The 27,131-nt window shown below is 36.6% G+C and overlaps 1 protein-coding gene, 1 long non-coding RNA gene and 1 pseudogene across 2 annotated transcripts; all 3 read right to left on the bottom strand.

The window, feature by feature from the left end:
* Positions 1-901: 901 nt before the first annotated feature.
* LOC148934417 (receptor-like protein EIX2) lies at positions 902-26,874 on the bottom strand (annotated as a pseudogene).
* On the bottom strand, positions 9,597-10,570 carry LOC148934418 (uncharacterized). Its single transcript, XR_016135580.1, has 2 exons — positions 10,221-10,570; positions 9,597-10,114 (listed from the first exon to the last, which is right to left on the bottom strand). It is a non-coding gene; the product is annotated as an uncharacterized LOC148934418 (long non-coding RNA).
* LOC125198275 (uncharacterized) lies at positions 14,554-20,911 on the bottom strand. Its single transcript, XM_089070161.1, has 7 exons — positions 20,869-20,911; positions 15,895-16,121; positions 15,522-15,614; positions 15,357-15,421; positions 15,149-15,264; positions 14,945-15,030; positions 14,554-14,711 (listed from the first exon to the last, which is right to left on the bottom strand). Exons 1-7 carry the CDS (start codon positions 20,909-20,911, stop codon positions 14,658-14,660), a joined length of 684 nt encoding a protein of 227 aa, XP_088926287.1. The 3' UTR covers positions 14,554-14,657.
* Positions 26,875-27,131: the final 257 nt, after the last annotated feature.

Here is a 27,131-nt window from a genome sequence, read left to right as displayed (position 1 = left end):
TTGAGGCACCTCCAGTAGCGGCGTCATCGTCGGAAAAGGGAAGCATCCGCGTCGGGAACTCAACGTTGGATTGAAATTGCGAATTAAATCCGTTAAAACCCATCATCATAGGCGCGGAAACCGCGTCCGGAGCGGGGAAGTAGCTCTGGTCGCTGCTCAAATCGAAGCCGCCATTATCAAAATTGGTGGTGAAGAGAGAGGGCATTACGGATTTAGGGGGTAAAAATGTGGGCATCTGCAGGGATGGGAGGGAGAGCAGGAGGAGGTGGAATCCAAAGGATTGAATAAAAGGGAGCTGAATTCAGGGAGGATGAGCGGATTAGGGGCGGTGATGGCATTGTTGAGGAAGCAATCGGAGTCGAGCATGGACTTGAAGGAAGTGAGAGAGGCGTTGTTAAAAAAAAGAACATTCGTTATTTTGTTGGCCTTGTTGGTAGCACAGAGTCTTATTTCATTTTGTTCGTCTTATATACTAGTATTATACCCGAAAGACATACTCCTTTCGTCCGCCATTAGGAGTCCCATTTGTTGGCGGTATGGGTTTTAAAAAATGTTAAGAAAAGTGAGTGGAAAAAAATTATATGAATATGGGTCCTACTTATATATATTAGTTTTAAGTGAAACGTGAGTGGAATGAGTTAGAGGAAGGTGATACCCTTACTATTTATGGTAAAAGTGAACGGAACTCCTATTCGTGGACAGACTAAATGGGAAAACGGGACTCCTATTCGTGGACGGATGGGGTATATTCATTTTTAGAAGAACCAAACACGACATAGAGTATACAAATGAAAGTCAAAAAAATATAAACAAAGTGAAAGTATAAAATAGTACCAAAACAAACCAAATTGCATACTTAAAAATTTATATCGCCATGCGTTTCTTCACCTTGATTCATAAGTGTGTGGTTTCACTCCTGAAAACATTAGGGGTGTTATTCTATAAAATGAAATCTTGGAGACAACATTCAAAAATAATTTGAGTAAATTAGGACAATAAACCTAAAAATGATTTAATCACATGATATGTAGTTAATATTACCTCTATTAATTTCAACTTGGTCTGAATTTGGATACAAGCACACCACCTTTGACGTAGAACCAATCTCCAGCAACGTCCAACCAGTTGAAGAATGCATCTCTCCATGATTTCTTCAGTACAAATGAACCAACAACTTCCCATAATCCAATGATAAAACCAAAGACCATTGATATATCAACTTCTTGCATAAGAAAGAAGCTATTGTTGTCTTTCTCATTCATGTTATCCGGTGGATTAGTGGTGGATGGCCTCAAGCTATCTTCGGTGCACTTTGGCAGAGGGTCGCCACAGAGACCATTATTACCGGCATAAGCGGATGCACTGAAGCTCTGAAGTTGAGTACTCGTTGGAATTTTTCCAAACAAACTGTTGTTCGACAAATCAAGAAAACCAAGAGTGTATATTTCTGCCAAACTTGTTGGTATCTTGCCAGAGAGTTGGTTTTGTGATAGATCAAGAGAATCTAGCATCTCCATTTTACCAATATCTGGAATTATACTTCCCGACAAACTATTTCTTGATAGATTCAAGGAATTTAATTCCTTCATATTGGAAAATGATTTGGGTATGTTCCCCTTCAATCTATTACTTGAAAAATCAATGAGTTTGAGAAACTCGAGATTTGTCTTGTATCCTGATTCCTTACCTTTCCATAGAAATGAGGAATATCCATAGTGCTTATTTTCATTGTTGTTGTAGAAGTATATACTAAAAAGAAATGGATCAAGATATGTGATACTCTTACTAGCCAAAACAATAAAATTGTTGAAGCAGTCAGGAATTATCGAAGACAAGTTGTTTACCGACAAATCTAGAACTTGAATATTAGTAAGATTGCATATCTCAGGGGGAATACTACCATGCAATTTATTTTCACGTAGGTTTAGAAATTGCATTTGATACATCTGGCCAATCTAAGTGGGGATCTCTCCTGTTAACTTGTTCCCTCCAACATCAATGATTCTCAATTTTTGGCAGTGTGTCAAATTATAAGGCAACTCACCGTATAGATTATTACCATGCATCTGCAGTGCAACAGAGTTTTGTAAATTGCCCAAAGAAGGAGGAATTTCACCTGAAAACTTGTTGCTAGCCAAATTGAGGGAGTGTAAGTTCGGCAATTTCTCCCAGCAGTCGGGAACCTTTCCAACCAACTGATTATTGGAGCGATCAAGGAACATAAGGCCATTGTGGCTAGTTTTGCAAATAGATGAAATTGTACCAGAGAACTTATTTCCACTCAACTGAATATTGACAGCATTGGCAGGGAATAATGGTATATGACCTGAGAATTGATTATAACTAAGATCTATGATCTCAATGGAGGAGGATGAGAGACTCGGAATTGTACCACTTATTTGATTGTCTGAGAGAAATAAGCAGTATAACAAAGATGAACTACTCCACAACCAACTTGGGGTTTCATCTGTTATATTGGCACCACGAAGATCAAGGACAGACAATTTCCTCTGAGTTTGAATCCATTTTGGAAAAGATGGGCCTACATTGCTGATACGGACTTACCAATCAGACATCAGGAAGTGCAAGCCCAATCAATGAGCGGACCAGCCCAAGTGCGCGACGAACCAGAGCCCAGCAGGCCCTCGAAGGATCCACGACGGAAGAGCCCAAGACCGGTGCGGAACAGGCCAAGACCTAGCAAATACAAAGACTATGTTTCCCACTAAATGTATCTAGTTGTTAGGATTTGCTGATTATTTTCCTTCAGTTGAGAGATGTTCATTAGATTAGATTGAGTCAACTCCTCGGTTTTCTTCTTGGTTCTTTCCCGAGCCGTAAGTCCGAACCAAGTAGGGGGAGTTCTATAAATTGTAGAGCTCCCATAGATCGAGTCATGATTGAGAATTAAGGAAATAAACATTCTTCTTTGTCAAACCCTGCTCTCCAGATCCTAACTCCTCGTTGGGAATACACTAATCTTGTTCACATTCCTTTACTCCATATCGAACCGATAAGACCTTTGGTCTTATCATCTGGTGCTTATCATTTCGACCTCATCCTCTTTCACACTATGTCCTCATCCACTCCTTCGACAGACGATGTGTCCGCGGAGTATTCGATCCAAGAATTGGGTCAAATGTTGTTCGATGTCAAAGTCCGGATGGCGAGCACCGAAAAGAAATTGCATTTGATACATCTGGAATCTACAATAATGCTTACTTGTGTGGGTATATAGAGTTGTGATCAATGTCGAACCCTTCTTAAAGACCGAACTAGAGATCAAATTTTGGCCACTCATTTTTCTAATATCCCTTAATTATTTAAACTAATATTCTTTAATAGGAATCTACAATAATGCTTACTTGTGTGGGTATATAGAGTTGTGATCAATGTCGAACCCTTCTTAAAGACCGAACTAGAGATCAAATTTTGGCCACTCATTTTTCTTTATCTTATGGTTATGATTAATTTAGAATTAATTTTTTATTTTATTAAATAAAAATGTTTTTAATTTTTTTTTTTATTCGATAAAAACTTGTTGGAGTAAATAATGAACTATATTCACTACATAATGAACTAAATGAATGTATGTTATGAAGTAATTTTTTGTATTCATTATATACTGAATTTATTTCAACTGAAAGATAATTATGTCATAACACATTATGAAGTAATAACCTAATAAAATGAAGTAATAAACTAATGAAATGAAGTAATAACATAACTGAATGAAGTAATAAACTAACTGAATGAAGTGATAAACTAACGGAATGAAGTAATGAACTAACGAAATGAAGTACTAAACTAATATAATGAAGTAATAACATGACTGAATGAAGTGATAAACTAACGGAATGAAGTAATAACCCTAAACCCAACTGAAAGATAATTATGTCATAACACATTATGAAGTACTCCCTCCGTCCGCGAATAAGAGTCCCGTTTTTCCATTTTAGTCCGTCCGCGAATAAGAGTCCCGGTTCACTTTTACCATAAATGGCAATAGGGTCCCACCTTCCACTAACTCATTCTACTCACATTTCATTTAAAACTAATATATACAAGTGGGACCCCTATTATACTAACTTTTTTCCACCCACTTTTCTTAACATTTCTTAAAACCCGTGTCGTCCATGAATGGGACTCCTAATGCCGGACGGAGGGAGTAATAAATTAATGGAATGAAGTAATAACATCACTGAATGAAGTAATAAACTAACAGAATGAAGTAATAGCATGAATAAATGAAGTAATAAACTAACGTAATGAAGTAATAGCACAACTAAATGAAGTGATAAGCTCATAACAATAACATGACTGAATGAAGTAATAAACTAACAGAATGAAGTAATAACATGACTGAATGAAGTAATAAACTAATGGAATGAAGTAATAACTCTAAACCCAACTGAAAGATAATTATGTCATAACACATTATGGAGTAATAAACTAATGGAATGAAGTAATAGCATGACTGAATGAAGTAATACACTAATAGAATGAAGTAATAGCATGAATAAATGAAGTAATAAACTAATAGAATGAAGTAATAGCGTGAATAAATGAAGTGATAAACTAACTGAATGAAGTAATAGCACGACTGAATGAAGTAACAAGTTCATAACATGCATTCATTTAGTTCATTATGTAGTGAATATAGTTCATTATTTACTCCAGCAAGTTTTTATCGAATAAAAAATAATTAAAATTTTTTTAAAAAAAATTTAAAAATTAAAAAAATCCAAAAAAAAAAGTTTTTATTTAATAAAATATTAAATTAATTGTAAATTAATCATAACCATAAGAATAAGAAAAATGAGTGGCCCTAATTTGATCTCTAGTTCGCTCTTTAAGTGTGAATTTGTGGTTAATAGGACTCTGGGTATATATATGTACAAAATAACCATTATATTTGAACCATTTTTGTTTAAATGGAGTCTACAATGCAATGCTTACTTGTATGGTATTATTTATAAAAATTATCCATTATATCTGAACCATTATTCCGCTAAAGTGGAATGGCTTAAAATAAAATTCACGTAAATTTTGCGGTCTGATACTATGCAATAAACGTGACTTCACGTTTCTTACAAGCTTGAAAAAAATACCACTTAGCAGTATTTTGTTCCAGTAATTATTTTTCTGCTAGATACAGGTCTTCCCAGTTAATTGTTTATTTATAATTGTTGTTTTGTTACAGTTCATGAAAAAAAAAAAAAAAATTGAAACCCTAACCCTAAGGGGCTTCTTGTTATGATGAAATGGAATAAGGAGGGAATGGAGTGGAGATGAGAATGGAATGAGGATGTGAATAGAATGTGGATTCCATTCCATTCTTGTGCTTGGTTAATGTAAGGAATACAAATGGAATGAAATTGAGCAGTGTGTAAATTATGTGTAGTGTGTGGAGAGAGTGTGTATAGTGTGTGTGCGCACACATTGCGTAGTGTGGATTTTTATTAATAATTAAAAATTCTAAAACTATAATTTTATTATAAAATTGACTGATATTAAATTTAAATATAATGCTTCCTCCGTCCATGAAAAATAGACCACATTATGAATGGTACGTAAGAGAGAAGTGAAAAAAGTAAAAGACAAGTAGTGTTAGTGGAATGCCGGTCTATATTATTAGTAGTGTTTAATTGTGTTAGGTAGCAAATGTGAGGCGCTTTTTCAAACTTGGTCTATTTTTCGTGAACAACCAAAAATGCCAAATGTGGTCTATTTTTCGTGAAGGGAGTATAATACTACTATGTTTTATAATTAAAATCTAAAATAAAAAGAAAACAGAAAAATGGAATGGAATGGTCCTTCCTTAGCTAAATGGAAGGAATGACTATTACCATGTGGAATGGAATGGTGATTCTAAATGAAATGTGTAAATGAAGGTAGGAATGTCATTTCATCCCACTATACCAATAAGGCCCTAAGGGTTTCCTTCATCCTGGCCTAAAGGCAGAGGGATGTAAGCCACTATCTTGCCAAAAGGCCACCTCCCAGGCCTCACACTTGTGTTTGAAAGGTATTGCAACTACACAGCAGTAGTGAGATTCGGTCCTTGGTCATTTTTGCAAATCTATCTCTCCGGAACCAACTGCACTGCCCATACGGGATTGTTGTTATGGTTTGCAACATTTTTCATTACCCTTTAAAGCTTTTATTCGCTTTTATTTTGTCACTTGTGAGTTGAGATATTTCGAAGCCTAGCTATAGTCCGTTAACTAAATTAAAACCGATTTTTATGTGTCACTAACAATTTGTATACTTTTAGAAATTTTATACCACTTCGTTCCCTCATAGTTGAGGTGAAGTTTTTCGGCACTGGATTTAAGAAATAGATGCTGAGTGTGTTAAATAAATAGATAAGAAAGTAAGAGAGAATAAAGTAAGAGAGAAAAAAGTAAGAGAGAATAAAAGTGTTACAATATATAAAAATTACTCAACTATGAGGGAACGGATTATCAATTTCAGTTTTGAACATTTAGTTTTATTTATGTAATGAATGATTATAATTAACTTTTACCCCATTAGAGTATTGAATCATCTGTTTGTATTTAATTTAGAATCTTATTAGTTAATACTCCCCCGTCCTCTAAAAATAGAAAGTCTTTCTTTTTTGGTCCGTCTCTTAAAAATAAAAAAAAATTCTATGTTACGAAATTTGTCTTAAAAATAAAAAAATTTCTACGTTACGAAATTTGTCTCTCTAATGAGGTGTGACTCAGTTTCCACTAATACATTTTTCTTTCTATCTCTCTCTTACTTTACCAATTTTAGGAAATTTCTCTCTCTAATGAGGTGTTACTCATTTTTCGCTAACACACTCTTTGTCTTACTTTACTAATTTTACATTAAACTATGTATCATTTCAAAAGTTTCTAATTTTGAAGAATGGAGGGAGTAATTGATTATTAAAGTAGATAAATTCACAGTGAGATTATTTAAATTTTTGCTTCAAGTTTAACCTTTCATTATAAATGTTACACTATTTTTATATATAGGTCAATAATAGTCTTTTACTATATTCTTCTTTTTCTATTTGGTCTTTTTGCCAATAAATAATGCATTAAGCTAGTCGAGACGGCCTAAAGAAACCATATGTGGGATGGAGAAAATAATATAGTATTTCATATAATTCTAAAATAGAATATAAATTAATTATAAGTAAAAATATAAAATTATATAGATATAACTATTTTTTTATTTATAATATATAATACTATAAAATTTTAAAATATGTAAAAATTTTAAAAATATATGAAAGCTTTCTACGCAATCTAGTTTAGCCCAACCAACTTTACATACTTTTTAAGTTTTAAGATGACAACCGTGATCTTAAACATCAATTTATCCTCATTTCTTTTAAAAACAATTTCACATGTTTCACTAAAATTGTTATGAGGGCAATTTCCAACTTTTTACTGTAATTTCAAATTTATTTTTAAAGTATATGCATATCAAAAGTAGTTTAACTCCAAGTATTTATATCAAATTCAAATTTTATATTATTTATTTATATACTCCCTCTGTCCACTCTAACTACAACATTTCTATTTCAGTACGAGATTTTATGTAGTGTTGTTTTATTAGTTGAGTGGAGAGAATTACATACGAGATAGGAAAACAGTAGAAAGAGTGATGTTTTTATTTATGGAAATGCGTCGTTTAGAGTGGGACATCCAAAAAGGAAAATGGTTCACTTTTAGAGTGGGACAGAGGGAGTATGTCTCACAAAATTTTTGTAGTAGCTACAGTACATACTCCTAGTTCATTATGTTCCATAGCCAAATGCAAAAAATATATTTTAATTTGCAGTATAATTACATAAATTTCCTAGGCTAAAAATGAGATTTAGCGTACTGATTATAAATAGTCTAAACATGAATAGGATATTAGTGTGTGCATATTCTTGTTATTTTGAGTTTGACAGGAAGGAAATCAACTGGTATCAAGTATGTATTCAAAGAGCATCTGCAACGGGTGCTCCTGCAGAAGAGCTCGTCCTTGCCTTAGGCACGACGAGCAGCCGCTCGCCGCTGCACTCGTGCCGTCATCCATTTTTTTACATGAAATTATCTCTCATATTTTTTTTATACAACTAACCTTCATCAAATTAGGAATTTAATTACTCAATTTTTTATTTTTAGGATTTCAATTATGCACATTTTTATTTTTTTAATATATAATAGTATTTAGAATATTTATAATGCATTTTAATATTGTGGAAATGTTTTTAGTAATTGTAGTATTTAAATTAAATAATAAAATGTGAGTGGAAAAAGTTAGTGGAATGTGGGTCCTACTTTTATATTAGTTTTATAATAAAATGTGAGTAGGAATTAGTTAGTAGAATATGGGGTCCACCGCTAAAAATGGTAAAAATGAAATTGGACAAATTTTGTAGGACATACGAAAATAGAAAATTGGGACAAATTTTCAGGGACGGATGGTGTAATAATTTTGTTTGGCATCAAATTTATTATATGAACGATGTGCATAATTGCTCCTCAATTGTGTGTATTCTTTTATTACCTAAAAAAATTAAAAGCGAAATCATATAAATTTGCTTGATTTAAACCTATAATTGAATAAACCTTTTAATTTGATAGAGTCATTGTGATTGTTCAAATCATTTTAAATAGTATAAAAATAATTTTGCAAATAATTTCGGTAAAATAATATTCCTTGTAACATAAATAGATGTAACCGTTACATGTCCAAAGAGTGAGAAAAGTTAAATAATCATTTCCTCTTTCTCATCAACTGAAATGCAAGCTTGTTTCTTCAAAGTTCAACCCTATTGCATCGCATCCCTACTGTTCATTCTTACTCTCATTTTATTATAAAACTAACGTATAAAAGTAAGACCCGCATTCTACTAACTTTTTCAATTCACTTTTCATTACATTTCTTAAAATCCGTATCTGATCAGAGTGAGACAATCTTTGTAGGACAGAAGGAGTATTTGAATTTGCAGTATAACTATAGAAATTTCCTTGACGAAAAATGAGATTTAGTGTATGATTGGAGATAGTTTAAACGTGAAGATGATATTAGTGGGTGCGTATTATTGTTATTTTGAGTTTGGCAGGCAGGAAATCAACTAGTGTCAAGTATGTATACTACTCCATCCGTCCCCCAAATATTGTCCCACTTTGATCTAGCACGGGTTTTAAGAAATGTAATGAAAACTGAGTTGAAAAAGTTAGTGGAATGAGGGTTCTACTTTTATATATTAGTTTTATAGTAAAATGTGCGTAGGAATGAGCTAGTAGAATATGTGGTCCACCACCAAAAATGATAAAAATGAAATTGGAAAAATTTTGTGGAACGGACGAAAATAGAAAAATGGGACAAATTTTTAGGGACGGATGGAGTAATAATTTTGTCTGGCATATATCAAATTTATTATGTGAACGATGTGCATAATTGCTCCTCAATTGTGTGCATTCTTTTATTACCTAGAAAGAGTAAAGCGAAATCATATAAATGTGCTTGATTTAAACCTATAATTGACTATGCTTTATAATTTGATAGAGTTATTGTGATTGTTCAAATCATTTTAATTAGAAGAAAAATGAATTTGCAAATAAATTGGGTAAAATCATTTGTCCCTTGTAACAGAAATAGTTGTTACCGTTACACATCCAAAAGTTCAACCCTATTTCTCTTTATTGATAGAGCACAAAATTGATGGTGAAAGATGCTAAATCTGCCCAGCCCGAAAATGGGTCCGAACCAAAACAGGGACCGTCAGTGGAGGTTGGCGGTGGCCGGGTGCGGTTTAAAGTAGAGCTGAATCCCAAGGAGACCACGATTGTTTCCTGGAAAAAGCTTCTGAAAAAGGCAAATTTGAGTGAGGCCAAGGGCCCGGTCTGTCGCCTCCGGGCCCGTCTCTTGAAGCCCGTGGCGACGCCATTGTAGAGCCGCCTACTCCTAGCTGCGGCGGCTTCTCATATGAATGAAACGGTGGCTAGAAAATCGAAGGAATCACAGGTGAACCGTAGGAGCAACGTGATAGAAAGGATTGAAAGAATGCATCCGAGTTCGTTCCATCTTCATCGTGGCTTTCATTTTCTTCATTCCACATACGCCAACCAAAATCCACCTAAGTCAAAATCGAATCTTGGATATGAATTCACCAACAATTTCCCAAACCAGAGTGTTAAATGGCAACAATATAGAATGAAAATTGATGAAAATGACATTCTTACCGCATACATTCTTTAGATCCTTTCAATCACGTTGCTCAAACATTTCTTCTGCGATTCCTTCGATTCATTATCCGCAGTTTCATTCATACGAGAAGCTGTTGGAGGAGGAGGTGGCAGCTCCTCAACGAGGTCCCACAGGCTTCAACCCGGAGCAGACGGATCAGGCCCTTCGGGCTCACTCAAATTGACCTCTTTGAGATGCTTTATCCAAGAAACAATCGTGGTCTCCCGAGGATTCATCTGCACCATAAACCTCACCCGGCCGCCGCCGACCACAACCGATGGCGCCGGTTTCAAACCGTGCCAATTCTGGCCCGTCGGATTCAGGCCTTCCACAATCAATTTTGTGGTCTACTTATGAAGGAAATAACCTTACATTTGAGTTGATGAGAGATTGAGTTCATTATCTTATATTTATAACAGTTACAATTATGACTGACATTACTTTCATTATTTCAGATTCCACCCAAATTCTTTTTACATATTCATTTTCTAGCTCTGTTTCTTCTATTTACCCGATTAAAAAAAATCATAATAACTCTTTCAAGTAGTTATAACCTACATATCAAAATCAAAATTTTATTAGTAACGATAATGATAGGCAGGTTAGATGAGTTATAGTATATGCACAGTAATATACTATTGATGTTTATAATAATTAATTAATATAGTGAAACATTTAACAATTTTTTTTATAAAAAATGTGAGCATTATTTGATGTTTGAAAAATCTGGCTTGACATAAATATGAGTAAGATCACGGTTGTCACCATAAATTAAAATAGGTAATTGATTAATAAGGAATGTACAATGTAATGCTTAGTTGTATGGTTTTTATACAAAGTATTACTAGGTATATAAGTTATATTACAATTGATTAAAAAGGAATGTAGAATGTAATGCTTGCTCGTATGCTCCATTTATACAAAGTTTCATTAGGTATAGAATTTATATTGCAATTGATTAAAAACAAATGTACTAATGCTTAGTTGTATAGAATTGATATTAAAATTGATTAAAAAGGAATGTACAAATTAATGCTTAGTTGTATGGCTATATTAATACAAAGTTACACTAATTATTTTATATTGTACAGTTTTAGTGAGAACAATTTTAAAATGAGAACCTTAAAAACTAAAAATCATATTAATTCTGTAATATATTAATATCAGTTAAAATTTAAAAACGCATCAATTTATGATATTCATGAATTGACATATATTTAGTCAGGAACTGATATATAATGTTATAGTATGTGCTCTAATATTAAAAAAAGGTTTTTAAATGAATCACCGCCCTATATATATCATAACCATTATATTTGACACCAGTATTATACTAAAGTGGAATGGAAGAAATAAAGTAAAATTGAGACAATAAATTCACGTAAATTTCTCAGTTAGTTACTTAGATGTGCAAATAAAGATGATTTCACATTTCTCGCTAGCTCGAAAATACAGCCAAAATCCTATACCATTTTCAATTATTTATCCATTTACATTTAATATATGTTCATTACAACTCAGAAATATTATCAAGTTCAATGTTTTCACACAAATATTAGCAAGTTCAATGCTTTTCAAGTTTGTGCCCTTTCTCCGCTCTACCAAATTACCAGCTTCTCAATGAGAAGATTAGCTTCTGCCACCTCGGCATTGTGCATCCATTTTGCTTTCTTTTTCGGTTGCAAACATTTGATGGCTTTGTATCCATATGGTGTAGGTTGCTGCTGGTGATCAACTTCTTTAACTTGTTCCATGTGAATTGCTAGAGGCATCCAGTGTTAAAACATTTTTCTCCTTGATTTTATCTCGATCCTAAGCCAACAAATGAAACGAAGATGACTGTGAGCAGAACAATGAAACACTAACATGGGACTCCATTGAGTAAATATAAGGAGAAACCAATGATTATACATGACATAAATTTTGAACATCATATATAATTCATCAATTTTCCACTAATTTCTAACTGCAAAGACAAGTCCCACTATTTGCCCACAAAGTTATCTGAATCAAACAACGCAGGATGGGGCTTAAAGGCAAAACCTTAAAAACATACCTCCCGGAAACTGCGAATGCCTTTCCTTTCTTTAGCTCTGTATATAGCGCGTTTAATCCTACTAGTATTCATGAAGCCACCGGGCCACAATGAAGCCAGCTGCATTGCAATGAATTATATCAAATATAATGGTTATCACATAGTTTGACAAAGACAACATGCAAAGAAATAACCACCACCAAATACAGATATTCAATTCACAGCATGAACCACGCACACTAGATCGTGCAGTTCTATTTTTCCAACGTAGGCACAGCAAAACATACAAACATGAAGTATTATTAACTTTTATCAATATCTTCTGCAAACACAATTAACTAAACCTTATCCAGAGAAGGCATTGGCGTTAACTCAACATTTAAATTACCTCTTCATATAGCGGTTCGACTGGAGGTCCTGAGAATTCTTCTAGCGTCTGAGATGAAAACCAAATAACAATTAGGATTGAAAACCTACAAAAAACTAAAATATACTATCTATATCTTTCGGGGGATTAGTTTAATGTTTATTTTCCCATACTCTTGAGCTACAGAAATCAGATACATACCTCAACATAAAAATCATATAATTTACAAATTTTATTTTCCAACACATGGTTGAAACTGTGTTTGTGTTTCTTTCCCGCAGCCCGTAATTTCACCATTTCAGCAACTTCTTGTTTCATCATCTGTAGTTTATCATATTTCTCTTGTTTAGCGGATAATCCCACTTTAGCCATAGCTCGAAGATTTCTCTGCCAATAGATATGCTTAATGATTCAGTAATTAGCGAGGTAATCACACTTGAGAACACATTATATTCGAGGCTAATAATGCTAAACAATAATAAAAAAACAACGATAAATATAACGTAATCAAGAAGCACAAAAATGGTTGAAATTATCACCCTCTTCCCCGTAAATAATTTTATATAATCAAATACGCGTTAATTCCAGGAAAATAAAGCACCCGGTATAGTCCACCACGTGTCGCATGGAATAGCGCATCAAAGGAAAAAAAATGTAGAATCCTACACACTTTGAGCGATTCCTCAATAAATGGTATCCTAGTGATGTAAATGCTATAAACTACCATATATTAGTTTCACATATGTATACCGGCTTATAACTATAGACTTACACATATATATGTAATCCAAAGCTTATGAAAAATATAGTGAGTCCATCATGTGTGACATGGAATAGACCTCCCATGCCTAAAAATATGTGAACATGCTAGAATCCTAGTCGTTACCGCTACAACTCACTTTTAGACTCCTTTATAAAAGAAACGCGCTACCCACGTGAGGGCAAGTTTTAATATTACATATCTTAGATACAAAAACAGTAGGAACCGCGACGATAAACCTACAATCCTAGGCATCTTAATTGAAACTTACAATGAGAGTGGGAACTAATTTATTGTTATGCTCTATGTATGTTAAAGAGTGAACAGAAAACTTACTTCCCTAACCATACTTGGATATATATCTCCGTTGTAGTTTCATTGTAGCATTGTTATCCTTTTCGAACATTCTACCATAGAGTGAACATTCTATTACTCAACATGAGATTCTTTATTTTATTGACATATATTTTCAAATTTATGTATAAAAGGGTGTATTAGGGTCCTCACACCTCTTTAGTATAAAGCACAACACAAATCACAGTCTTTGTATCCTTGGATTTGATGATTGTGATAAGCTGCATTATTAGACTAAGATGTTACCTTATTAGACTAATAATCTACCTTATTAGACTAAAGTGCTAAAGTATTTTACTAAAATAGTACATTATTAGAATAATAATCTATATTATTAGATGACACGTGACATTAATCTAACCGTTTAATCACAAGACTCAATGGACTAACTAGTGTTTTGTTTATAACAATATTTACCATATGAATAAGGATACATCCCTACATAATGTTTGAACAGCAAAAGAAACAAAATGAGAAAGTAGCATGGATGGATAAAGAAAATTTTTAGTTAGATTTCATTGGATGGTTCTGACTCATTAAATCCCCCGAAGATTTATAAAAGAGAATGAATTTCAGACTACTAAAAATAAATTTCACAAAATTCCATCAAATTGATCTTTTGTAATTGCTAAAATAAAGTCTTCAGCTCGCAAACATAGAGGTCTGACTAAAGATGGACCATTATTAAACTCTTCCTGTGAACTTCACAATTCTCTTCGTTTGTTACTTGAGGAATTAGTCTATGTTGATAGGAAAACATAACTTTAGATGACCATATAAATTTAAGGTTTAGGAAAAAAAATATTCCCAAAAGTTAAAGTGCTTCAGTTGTTGGTGATAAAGAAAATAGTTCTACAACAAATATCTACTTCTAAGCCATGCATCTCAGAAGAGGAGTTCATTTCGAATACATGTCTTTAACATTTTGGCTTTGTCTCAGCCAAGACATAGCGTTCCATCTCGACATACTTCTGTAATGTCATCACAAAAAAAGGTTATCAACAGCAAAATATCAATATGGAATGTCAAAATAATGAGATAACAGGACCAAAACCATCCAGTCAATATGTATTCCAGGTCATCAAACAGTAAAGACAACCAACAAAACAATGATGGACGATTTTTATGTGAAAGCCAGATAGCAAGAAGAACAAAACACAGTAACCTTAAAAGTAAAAGTCGTTATCTTAAAGAGGGAAAATACCTTCAGTGTCGCAATCTTCATCAAGTGGCCCAAAATGGTCATTAGACGGCTGATCACATCCTCTGGAATCCGTCTATAGCAGGAGCTTTGAACAATAAAAGACATGGTTTTGACTTATACTGGCCAATTAAGCATAGATATAAATGATGGTACTATAAGTTAGCTTTGTAACAAAGATGGAAAATTTTCAATTGCTTTTGAGTACCGCTATTCTAGCCACTTTTGCAAGCTCCAGTTTTATTTCTGAAGGCAATCTCTTTTTGTCGGAGTGAGATTGATTAACATGATCCTGGTGAGGATCTGTAGAAGGTGGTCTAACTGTTTATGCAAAAACACAAAACAATAAATATGGCATGGATCATACTAAAATAATAGAAATAAACTAAGATGTAATATAAGTAGTGAGATATATTGTGCAACTGCCTTCTCCAACTCTCCAAAGGCATTCTCAAGATTTGTAATATTTGGAGATTCCTCCTGTAAAAAAAAATGGTAACACGTTAAATTTAGGGTGATAAAATCAAACTAAGCATGTGCACAGAAAAATAAGGCAACTTGATGAAAGAGCAGTGCACACCAACTCTGTATCATCAATGAAAGAATCATCGGTGTTGTAATCATCATCATCAGGCATGTTTAGAAGAACAAGATCCTCCCCATCCCTGCTGCCCTGCAAGTTCTGCATATAAAAAACAATATCCACCCCAATCAAAACCAGATCTCGGATACGAATTCACCAACAATTTTCAAACCAGAGTGTTAAATAAAAGCTAGGCCAACAATATACCTACACAACTAGTAGCTCAAAATAGTAAAAATCACAATATAGAAAGAAAATCAATGAATTAATTAACTCTAACATAACTGCACCAGCAAATTCAACATAATTAACAAACATGCAGCATTTTTTTTCACAAAATCATCAATAACAACATTGCATGCAAGATTACCATTTCATTCATTTGAGAGGCAGCCGCAGGAGGAGGAGTTGGCTGCTCGTCGCCACGGGCTTCAAAAGATGGGCCGGGAGCTGACGGGCCGGGCCCATCGGCCTTACTCAAATTTGCTCTTTTGAGAATCTTTTTCCAGGAAATAATCGTGGTTTCCTCGGGATTCAGCTCCAATTGAAATCGCACCCGGCCGCCGCCGACCTCCACGAATGCTCCCTGTTTTGATTTGTATAAGTGATTGTAGAACAAACTTGAAACCGACGAGAATTGACTGGGATTGGAATTGCAAGATTGAAAATGTAATTCTATTTACTGATTGTTGAGAACGGAAGAAAAAACGATTACAACAAACTCCAAACAAACTTGTATTTAAACCTATCACAAAACTAATTGATATGTAAATCCAACGGTTCAGATTAAAAGCCCCAAACTTAAAATCTAATCTGACGGTTGCTGAAAGAGCTGATTGAGAGATCAGCTGTGATCAGCTGCTTCTTCTAATCATGCAGCTGAGCCATCAATTCCTTACAAACTCCACCTTGATGGATTAGCTGCTAACTGAGCTTCTCTTGCAAAGATTCACAAGTTTCATACACACATCGAGCTTCTCTTTCGGTACTGGTTTAGTTAGCATATCAGCTGGGTTCTCAGCTGTGTCAACCTTGAATACTCTAACTGAACCTTTTTCTATCTCCTCCCGGATGAAATGCAAACACACGTCTATGTGCTTGCTTCTCTCGTGGTACACTTGGTGCTTTGCTAAGCTCAATGCACTGTTGTTATCACAACCAATGCTGACTCCTTCCTGCTTTATACCAAAATCCTCCAATATTCCCTTAAGCCATTTACCCTCTTTGACAGCAGAAGTCATAGCCATAAACTCTGCCTCTGTAGTCGACAAAGCAACCACCCCTTGAAGGCTACTCTTCCAACTGATAATGGACCCATATAAACTGAATAAGAAACCAGATTGTGATCTTCTAGTATCTATGTTCCCAGCAAAATCAGAGTCACACCATCCTGTCAAAGCATCTCCTTTAAACTCAGCATCCCCTTTAAACAAGATCCCAACATCAGAAGCTCCCTTCAAATATCTCATTAACCATTTTAGTGCAGACCAATGTTCCTTCCCATGGTTAGACATGTACCTGCTGGTTACTGAGATGGCTTGCGCAATGTCTGGCCGGGTACCAATCATAGCATACATAATGCTTCCAATGATGTTAGCATAGGGGATATGCTTCATTTCTTTCTCTTCGGCCTTGCACTTAGGCTTTTGATCAGCTGACAGTTTATATTGTTGGCTCATGGGAACCGAGACCTCTTTAACATTACTCATCTGAAATCTCTTGAGCAATCTCAACACATAATCTGTCTGTGTCAACCATATTTCCTTCTTCTTTCGGTTTCTGATAATGGTCATTCCCAGTATGCGCTTTGCAGGCCCTAAATCTTTCATCTCAAAAGCCTTTTTGAGATCAAGCTTTACCTTCTGAATCTCCTTTGGACATGCTCCAGCCAAGAGCATGTCATCAACATACAGTAACAGGTAAGCTACAACAGCTCCACCTACACTTTTAATGTAAACGCATTCATCATATGCTGACCTCAAAAAACCACTTTTGATCACATGGTCATCAAACTTCCTATGCCATTGTCTGCTAGCTTGTTTGAGGCCGTATATGCTCTTTTTTAATAAGCATACCTTGCCCTCATCTCCTGCCTTCACAAAGCCCTTTGGTTGTGCCATATAGAGAGTTTCCTTCAAATCCCCATGCAAGAAGGCTGTCTTGACATCAAGTTGTTCAAGCTCCCAATCTCTCCTTGCAACTATTGCCAATAGTATTCTGATAGAAGTATGTTTTACAACCGGGGAAAAAACTTCATCATAGTCAACGCCATGCTCCTGTGTAAATCCTCTAGCAACGAGCCTGGCTTTGAATCTGACATTTTCACTATCAGCACCCTCTAGTTTTTTCTTGAAAATCCACTTACAGCTCACCACTCTTCTTCCATCAGGCCTCTCTACCAGCACCCAAGTTCCATTTCTGAGTAATGAGTCAATTTCTTCAACCATGGCCTTCATCCACTTTTCCCATTCCTTACAATCCATGGCTTCTTCATAAGTGCTAGGGTCTGAGTATTCTACTTCCTCGGCAACTAATAGTGCAAAAAACAGAAACTCAGCATCAGAATACTTAGCTGGTGGTTTTATAACTCTCCTTACACGATCTCTTGCCAATTTATAGCTTCCTGGTTCAATTTGTGTCTGTTGATCTGACTGAGGGGCATCAATATCAGCATCAGTAGCAACTCCACCTTGCCGGTCACCATGTTTATCAGCATCAGGAGTAGCTCCACCTTGCTGCTCACCATTTTGCTCATCCTGCTGCTTCTGAACAATTTCCTCAGCCTCCACCTCAAACTTAGAAGCTTCAGTCACAACATCAGCCTTTTTCTTAAATGGCAGATCATCTTCCCAGAAAGTTACATCCCTGCTTATAATGACCTTTGCATTTCCAGGTTCCACACACCACAACCTATATCCCTTGACTCCACGTTGATATCCAATCATGACACACTTCAGAGCCCTTGCTTCTAATTTGCCCTGCTTTACATGTGCAAACACTTTACAGCCAAAAGTTCTAAGAATATCATAATTGCTGTGTCTTCCATACCACCTATAGTCTGGTGTATCACCTCCAATGCTGGAAGAAGGACATTTGTTGATCAACTTCACTGCTGTGGCTGCTGCCTCAGCCCAAAAACGCTTCTCCATTCCAGCAGCCAAGAGCATGCACCTCACTCTTTCAAGAATAGTACGGTTTACTCTTTCTGCCACCCCGTTTTGCTGGGGATTCATAGGGACCGTTTTATGTCTTCTAATCCCTTTTGATCTACAAAAAACATCAAACTCCCTTGATAAAAACTCCAAGCCATTATCAGTCCGCAAGCATTTCAAGTTCATTCCCTTTTCAGCCTCAACTTCCATACACCAATCTTTGAATTTGTTGAAAGCTTCAGACTTTTGCTTTAAGATGTAGATCCAAATCTTCCTAGAGAAATCATCTATTATACTCATATAGTATTTACCACCTCCAATTGAGTCTTCTTGAGCCGGCCCCCATAGATCACTATGGGCATAGTCTAGAGGCATAGTTGAAGAGTGTGTACCTCTGGGATATGGTAACTTTTTGGCCTTCCCCAATATACATTCCTCACACTGGATTGCACCATCTTCATCAGAGCATTGCAGAACTCCTTTCTTGATGAGTTCTTTCACACTTCCAGCAGCCGGATGGCCAAGTCTAACATGCCATAGATTCACAGAACCAGCCACAGTGTGTAGCTCCCCAGAACTCCTCTGAACGGTAGCTGTCATATAATATAGACTCCCCCTTCTTTCTGCTACCATCAACACCTTTTCAGCCCTGCTCACAATCATCTTTCCACCTTCTGACACAAATTTGCATCCCTTTTGCTCAAGAGAGCCTAAAGAAATCAAGTTCCTCTTCACTTCAGGAATATACCTAACACCATTCAAGATAACCGTGCATCCACCCTCAACTTTCAATCGCACAGTGCCTATTCCCTTTACATAACAATATCTGATTGTTACCAAGAATGACAGATCCAGATGTTTCTTTAATATCATCAAACCAGCTCAAATTCGGGCACATGTGAAAACTACAACCCGAGTCCATTATCCAAGATCCTCCCTCCTTCGTTTCCATAACATTCAATGCCTCAGGAGACCCATCTTCCTCAACTTCCTCGGCTGAGTTCACAACCTTGCCACTGCCACTCTCTTGTTTTCTCTTCCAAGCATAACAATCTCTCTTCAAGTGGCCCGGTTTCTTGCACCAATGGCAAGATCGTGTTTCCTTTTGATCAATTGAGCTGGCTTTGAGGTTATCATTAGGCTTCTTGAACTGCCTTTTTCCTTTGAATTTCTTTACATTCAAACTCTCAGATGTCGAGTCTCCCAGCTTCGAATCTCCCTTCTGCAGTTCCTTCGACCTCATTGCCGATTGCACCTCCAACAGGGTTATGGTCTTTTCACGGCCATACAAGATCGCATCACGAAGTTGATCATACGATGGAGGAAGCGCATTCAATAGGAGAATAGCTTTGTCCTCATCTCCTATTGACACATCGATGTTTTCAAGATCATCGACGGTCTTATTAAAATCTTCCAATTGCTCCAGGATCCCTCTCCCTTCCAAGAACCTGTAGGAGTATAGCCTCTGCTTCATCAGTAGGCGATTTGCAAGAGACTTCGTGAGATAGAGATCCTCCAATTTCTTCAAGATATCCGCTGCAGTTTTCTCCTTCGCAACTTCTCGAAGTACCTTATCACCAAGGCAAAGGACTATTGCGCTATGAGCTTTCGCCTCAATCTCCACACGCTTCTGCACGCCCTTTTTATCGAGATCTTCCTTCTCCTTGTCTTCTTTCCCCTCACTCGTCAGAGCGGAAGCAAGACCTTGTTGTATCAGCATAGCACGCATCTTCATCCTTCATAATGCGAAATCATTCTTGCCTGTGAATTTCTCGGCCTCAAATCTTGAAGCCATCGTCTTCGCGGATTCGATTCCCCCAAATCAGACCTCTCCCCCGAGCTTGATTCCTCTTCGTCGGCGACCTTCCCACAGACGGCGCCAATTGTATAAGTGATTGTAGAACAAACTTGAAACCGACGAGAATTGACTGGGATTGGAATTGCAAGATTGAAAATGTAATTCTATTTACTGATTGTTGAGAACGGAAGAAAAAACGATTACAACAAACTCCAAACAAACTTGTATTTAAACCTATCACAAAACTAATTGATATGTGCATCCAACGGTTCAGATTAAAAGCCCCAAACTTAAAATCTAATCTGACGGTTGCTGAAAGAGCTGATTGAGAGATCAGCTGTGATCAGCTGCTTCTTCTAATCATGCAGCTGAGCCATCAATTCCTTACATGATTCGGGCCCATTTTCGGGCCGCACGGATTTAGCACCTTTCACCATCAATTCAATTCTTTGCTCAACCAATGAAGAGGAGTAGGTTTGTTTAGAAATGGGGTTAAATTTTGAAGAGAGAAGCTTGCATTTGAGTTGATGAAAGAGTGAGATGGAGAGTGGGAAAGATGATTTTCATTTTCTCATATTGTAACGGTTACAGCTAGGAATTAATGAAGAGCTTGTCTGATCCCAACAAATTCCCTAATTTTAAGATTCCACCCCATATCTTTTTTACAAATTCATTTTCGAGCCATCTTTTCAGTCAAATAATTGATTTAAACAATCATAATAAAAATATCAAAGAGTTATAACCCACCGTTCACACTCAATACAATACTAGTATTAATATTAATAATAATAATAATAATAATAATAATAATAATAATAATAATAATAATAATAATAATAGAGTTTGATGAGTTGTAATATGTGCACACCAATATCTTATTGCCGATTATAACAATTTTAGTGAAATACTCCCTCCGTCCCATGTAATTTTACCCAATATTCCATTTTGGGTCATCCCACATAATTTTACTCATTTCATATTTATCATTTTTGGTAGTGGACCTCATATTCTACTAACTCTACTCACATTTTATTATAAAACTAATACTTTAAAAGTAGGACCCACATCCCACCAACTATTTCAACTCAATTTCCATTACATTTCTTAAAACTCGTGCCGAGTCAAAGTGTGTAAAATTATGTGGGACGGAGGGAGTATTTAACAATTTTTTCTATAAAAAGCATGAGGATAAGTTGACATTAGGAAGAATCCAATCGGGCAACCTAGAAATTATGGCTAGAAAAAAAAATGAATACAATCACGGATGTCACCATAAATCAAAGTAGGTATAGAGTATATGTTTAATTTTACAATTAATAAAAAGGGAATCTACAATGTAATTCTTACTTATATGGCTATATTTATATAATCAATTTGAACATTGTCATTTTATTTAGTTTCTCTCGTAGTCCATTTGGTATTAATAGCTATGCTTTAATAGTAATTATTCTAGATTTACTTGTTGTTTGGTATACAAGTTTAATTATTCTAGATTTACTTGTTATTTGGTATACAAGTTTAATTACTCTCTCCGTAAAAAAAAAGTTCTATTTTGATCTATACGAGTTTTAATGAGAAATTGGTGAAGTAAAAAAGAGAGAAAAAAAAAAGAAAAAGTAAGTAAAGTAAGAGAAATAGTGAGAAAAAAATTGATAAAGAAGAGAGAGGAGAAAAAGTAGATAAAATATGAAAGAAAAACTTTTTAATTTTAGAGAGTAGTACTATTTCTTTGGACATCCCAAAATAACAAAAATGATACTACATTTTTCGTGGACAGTCTAATATACATTTCATTTTACAATTAAATACTACCTCCGTCCCCCAAAATTTGCTACACTTTGACCCGACACGGGTTTTAAGAAATGTAATAGAAAGTGAGTTGAAAAAGTTGGTGGGATGTGGGTCCTACTTTTAAAGTATTAGTTTTATAATAAAATGTGAGTAGGAATGAGTTAGTGGAATATGTGGTCCATTACCATAAATGGTAAAAGTGAAGTGTATCAAATTTTCAGGGATGGACCGAAATAGTAAACCGTATCAAATTTTCAGGGACAGAGGTAGTAAAAAGGAATCTACAAGGTAATGCTTACTTGTATGGCTATATTTATACAATCAATCGACCAAGTTAGGACAACGTTACTATGGGCCATATGAGATCACCGAAAGAATAGGAAAGGTGGCTTATCGTCTTCAGCTTCCAGTGGATAGCAAAATTCACGATGTATTTCCATGTCTCCTTGCTTCGGCCATTTGTCAAAACCAGAGATGCGGCGGTCGACCTCCCTGAAAATTTTGATCGCCACATTCCAATGGATATCCCCGTTCGAGCTTCAGCCAGTAGGGTGGTGTTGGTGGATAAACTTCCCGTAGAACAGTGGCTGGTGGAATGGTCTTCGGCAAAGTCCAGCTCACCGACGTGGGAGCCCGTCTCTGTACTCAAATCCAATTTTCCTCATCTTCATCTTGAGGACAAGCTGGTTTCGGTGGGGAGGGGAGATGATACGGACTTACCAATCAGACATCAGGAAGTGCAAGCCCAATCAATGAGCGGACCAGCCCAAGTGCGCGACGAACCAGAGCCCAGCAGGCCCTCGAAGGATCCACGACGGAAGAGCCCAAGACCGGTGCGGAACAGGCCAAGACCTAGCAAATACAAAGACTATGTTTCCCACTGAATGTATCTAGTTGTTAGGATTTGCTGATTATTTTCCTTCAGTTGAGAGATGTTCGTTAGATTAGATTGAGTCAACTCCTCGGGTTTTCTTCTTGGTTCTTTCCCGAGCCGTAAGTCCGAACCAAGTAGGGGGAGTTCTATAAATTGTAGAGCTCCCATAGATCGAGTCATGATTGAGAATTAAGGAAATAAACATTCTTCTTTGTCAAACCCTGCTCTCCAGATCCTAACTCCTCGTTGGGAATACACTAATCTTGTTCACATTCCTCGTTTGGTCTTATCAATTGCACCCGCCAAAACATATACTTTCCAACTGAAAAGGAGGGATCCAATCAGAGGAAATATGCAAGATCAATGAATTGTAGGATAAAGTTAATGTCTTTAACTTATCAAGCTTGGAAAAGTGGGATTCAGAGACTAAACCTTCTAAGGAAATAAAAGAAATATCTAGAGTTTGAAGATTTGAGAGTTGGCCAATATATGGAGGAACTAAACCTTCAAAAGAATTTAAAGAAAGATCTAGAACTTGAAGCTTTGAGAATTTTCCAATACTTCAAGGAATGTAGCCAGAAAAGTTATTTTCCTTAAGGTACAGTTCTGTCAATGAAGAAAATGCTCTAAGGTCTGGCATCGATCCATTCAGTTGATTATGAGACAAGTCCAGTATTTCGAGTGATTCCAATACTGAAACAATTATGGAAAGAGACGTGGAACTCAAAGAGTTATCAGAGATATCAAGTGTGCGTAGGTTGGTAAGGTTCTCTATATTAGGAGGAATAATCCCATGAAAGTTAGAATCCTCAAGAGACAAGTGTTGTAATTGTTTCATGGAACCAATAAATTGTGGTATTGGAATGCCTTCAAAATTATTCCCACTGAGGTCAAGATAATTCAAATGATGCAACTCGAGCAATGAAGAACGAACCTCGCCTTGCAATCCGCAATAGTCACATTGGAGGGTGATGTTACGAATTCCATATCTTAGGTTTCCTTCCATATCTTTTATTTAGTTATCTTTTGATTCATAGTATCTTCCATATATCTGTTTCTTAGTCAATAAGTTAGGTAGTAGTATTCTCCTATTATAAATAGGAGAGATTATATCATTCTATCGTCAATGAATTAAAGAAGAAGTATTTGCCCACATTATTTGCGTGATACACACAAACCCTATTATATCTGCCGACGGAGAGATCTCCGCGCCAGAGAGAGAGTGAGCCGCCGACCCTCGAGTTAGGGCGCCGGAATTGCTGTATTGCGTACTTGATCCGTCAAGTATTCTTCGTTAGGAGAGAGAGCTCTTAACAAACTGGTGCTTTCATTGAGCGCCGGATTGTCTATGGTTTCCGTTTATCGTGTGTGGGATTGATTGTTAAGGAAATTGATCCTTAACAAATTGGTGCTTTCATCTGTGCTCATCCTCCATCTTCTTCATCACCCCAACTCTCATCGATCAATTAAAAAAAAAAAAAAAAAAAAAAAGAAATACCTTCTTCACCAAAAATAAGTACCAACAATCGTTTCCCACTGCCGAGCTTCACCGCTACCATTCAACGTCATCATGTCACACAACTACACCGGCTTGGGGCGTTATGAACAAATGTTTGATCAATTGGATGTCGCTATCTCCAGGTTGGAATCACGTTGTGACAAAATCGAACGGCGTGTGACAAACTTGCGGCGTCAAAAGCAAGGTATACACAGCAGCCCGATGCGTGCTACAATCCTCGTAGAAAGCTTCGCACTCGTCCGCTGCCGGAGCCACCGCCACATCGGTACTATTCGCTGCCTAGCTGGGACTCTCCAGGCCATCGGCAACAGTTCGTTCAGGCCGCATATGAGCCGCTACCTGCTCGCCGGAGGTCGCACCATCCTGGTGGCCGAAATCCAATGCGATTTCCCCCCTATGAACAGCTGGAACCCTATCGACGGCAACACAACACATGTGCGTACAATCAGCCTACCTGCTGGGAGACGCAGGGACAACGCACTTCCCATGGGTCCTCGGCATATGATCAGTCGCCGCCTAGTTGCTGGGATCCGCCAGGAAGGAGGCAGCCGCAGCGGGAACCAGCCATACCCTACGAGGCGCCGACTTGCGAACCCCCTACCTGCTGGGACTATCGCGTGCAGCAAGGATGCCAAGAATATGATCAACAACACCCCACATCAGGTCCATTGGTATTGAATGATCCGGTTTCTGATTTCGCAACTTTCGGTGACGGAGAGAGTGATTCCGTATTTTATCCTGATTATTATTGGGATTCTGGTGAATATGAAGGTGAAAAGCGACCTTGCCGTTATAGGAGACATAGTAATGAGCGAGGGGAGAAGTTGTTCGATCTTAATGGCTTATTGAGGCAGAAAGATGGTGACTTTGCTCCTGAACATAAGAGAACAGAGTTGCTTACTTTCAACATAAAGAACAGAGAAGATGAGATCAATAAAAAAATTTCGGGGCTGCTCGAGAAAGAGGAAATGGCTGAACCTCTCCATTCTAGCTTAGAGACTAAGGAACATGATTTCGGTGTGTTGACTGCAGGCAATAGAGAGAGCATGGAGTTTCGGTGCCTTGTTGATGAGCACACGGATGGTTTTGAGATAAAAAACCAGGACAATCAATTAGAAATGGAAGAGAAGCAAAGGTTGATTGAATATGAGTTTAAATTAAAATCGAAGGAATTGGGTAAGAAAGTAGGGGCTCACACTTTGCAAACACTTTGTGTCTATGTGGATTTGAATGTCATGATTACAAACATGAATCCTCGACCATCGCTCGACGCACGCCGATGCAACCATTTTAGCGTGGAATTTGGACGACCACATCAGTCGGCCTTTGTTGATTTTTTATGGAGGTGATGAAGGGAGAAGCTCAGCTGTTCGGTCTGTGTTTGGTCTAGGAGGTTGGGAACGAATTCTTGGTTTCTATTTCTTGTCTGTAATCGCGTTCGATCCCGGAGGGAAATTCTCGATGCTTTTGTTATCATCGACTTGGTCCGTTGTTTCGTGGTTCCCACCTTGAGGACAAGGTGGATTTCAACCGTGGGGAGTTGTTACGAGCCTCTTTTACTATATTATTTTGTTTAGATCCTCTTCTATTATATTATTTTGTTTAGATATTATAGGGATTTAGCATATCTTTCCATATTGTATCCACATATATTTATTATAAATATGTGTGGAGTCTCTCTTATTAATCAATTAATGAAACCCTTTTACGGCCCCAATCAGTTGGCTTCAAGAAATCCTACGTAGAAGTTTCTACGTATCCTTCGCTGCCGACGAGATCTTTCTCGCGCTCAGCTCTATCACCGGAGATCACCGCCGACCCAAGCTTTTGGGCGCCGAATTTATCTACGGTTCGAGTAACTCACTCGTGCTCAGCTCCTCTCGCCGGAAAACACCGCCGACCCAAACCTCTTGGGTGCCGGATTGTCTACAGTTTCCGTTTATCGTGTGTGGGATTGATTGTTAAGGAAATTGATCCTTAACATTACATGGCTAGTGGTGTTGCTGCACTCAACACCATACCAATCACAGCATTCACCGCTTTGCCACGACGAGAGAACACCACGACCATCGATGAGGCCATTCTTGAAGGTGAGAAGAGCTTCTCTCTCCTTATCTATGCATCTCACTTCAGCATCTCCCGAAACAAAAATACAAAAAAGAACAACAGGAATAAAATTGATTGATATTCTTTTATTAGAAATCATACTCTCTTTATTGTTGTATTGAAGTGAAGTGCATTTGTGGGGAACTCCGTTGTCTCATGTGTAACGGCTTAAATAGGAAAAAATTAAAAGATACTTCCTCCGTTCCATAGTAATGGAGGCGTTTCTTTTTGGCACGGAGATTAAGAAAAATTATGTTAGGTGAGTTAAGTAAATGGAGAATAAAGTGGAAAATAAAAAAGGTAGAGAGATGAAGAGAGAAAAAAGTAAGAGAGAGAATAAAGTAGGTGTGAAAAAATGTATTGACTT

Source organism: Salvia hispanica, chromosome 1 (genome assembly GCF_029641045.1).
Source record: "Salvia hispanica isolate PSC_SH4W2 chromosome 1, Shi_PSC_v1, whole genome shotgun sequence".
Classification (NCBI taxonomy): Eukaryota; Viridiplantae; Streptophyta; class Magnoliopsida; order Lamiales; family Lamiaceae; genus Salvia; species Salvia hispanica.
Note: the sequence above shows the minus strand (reverse complement) of the source record. Positions and strands in the feature narration are given on the sequence as shown.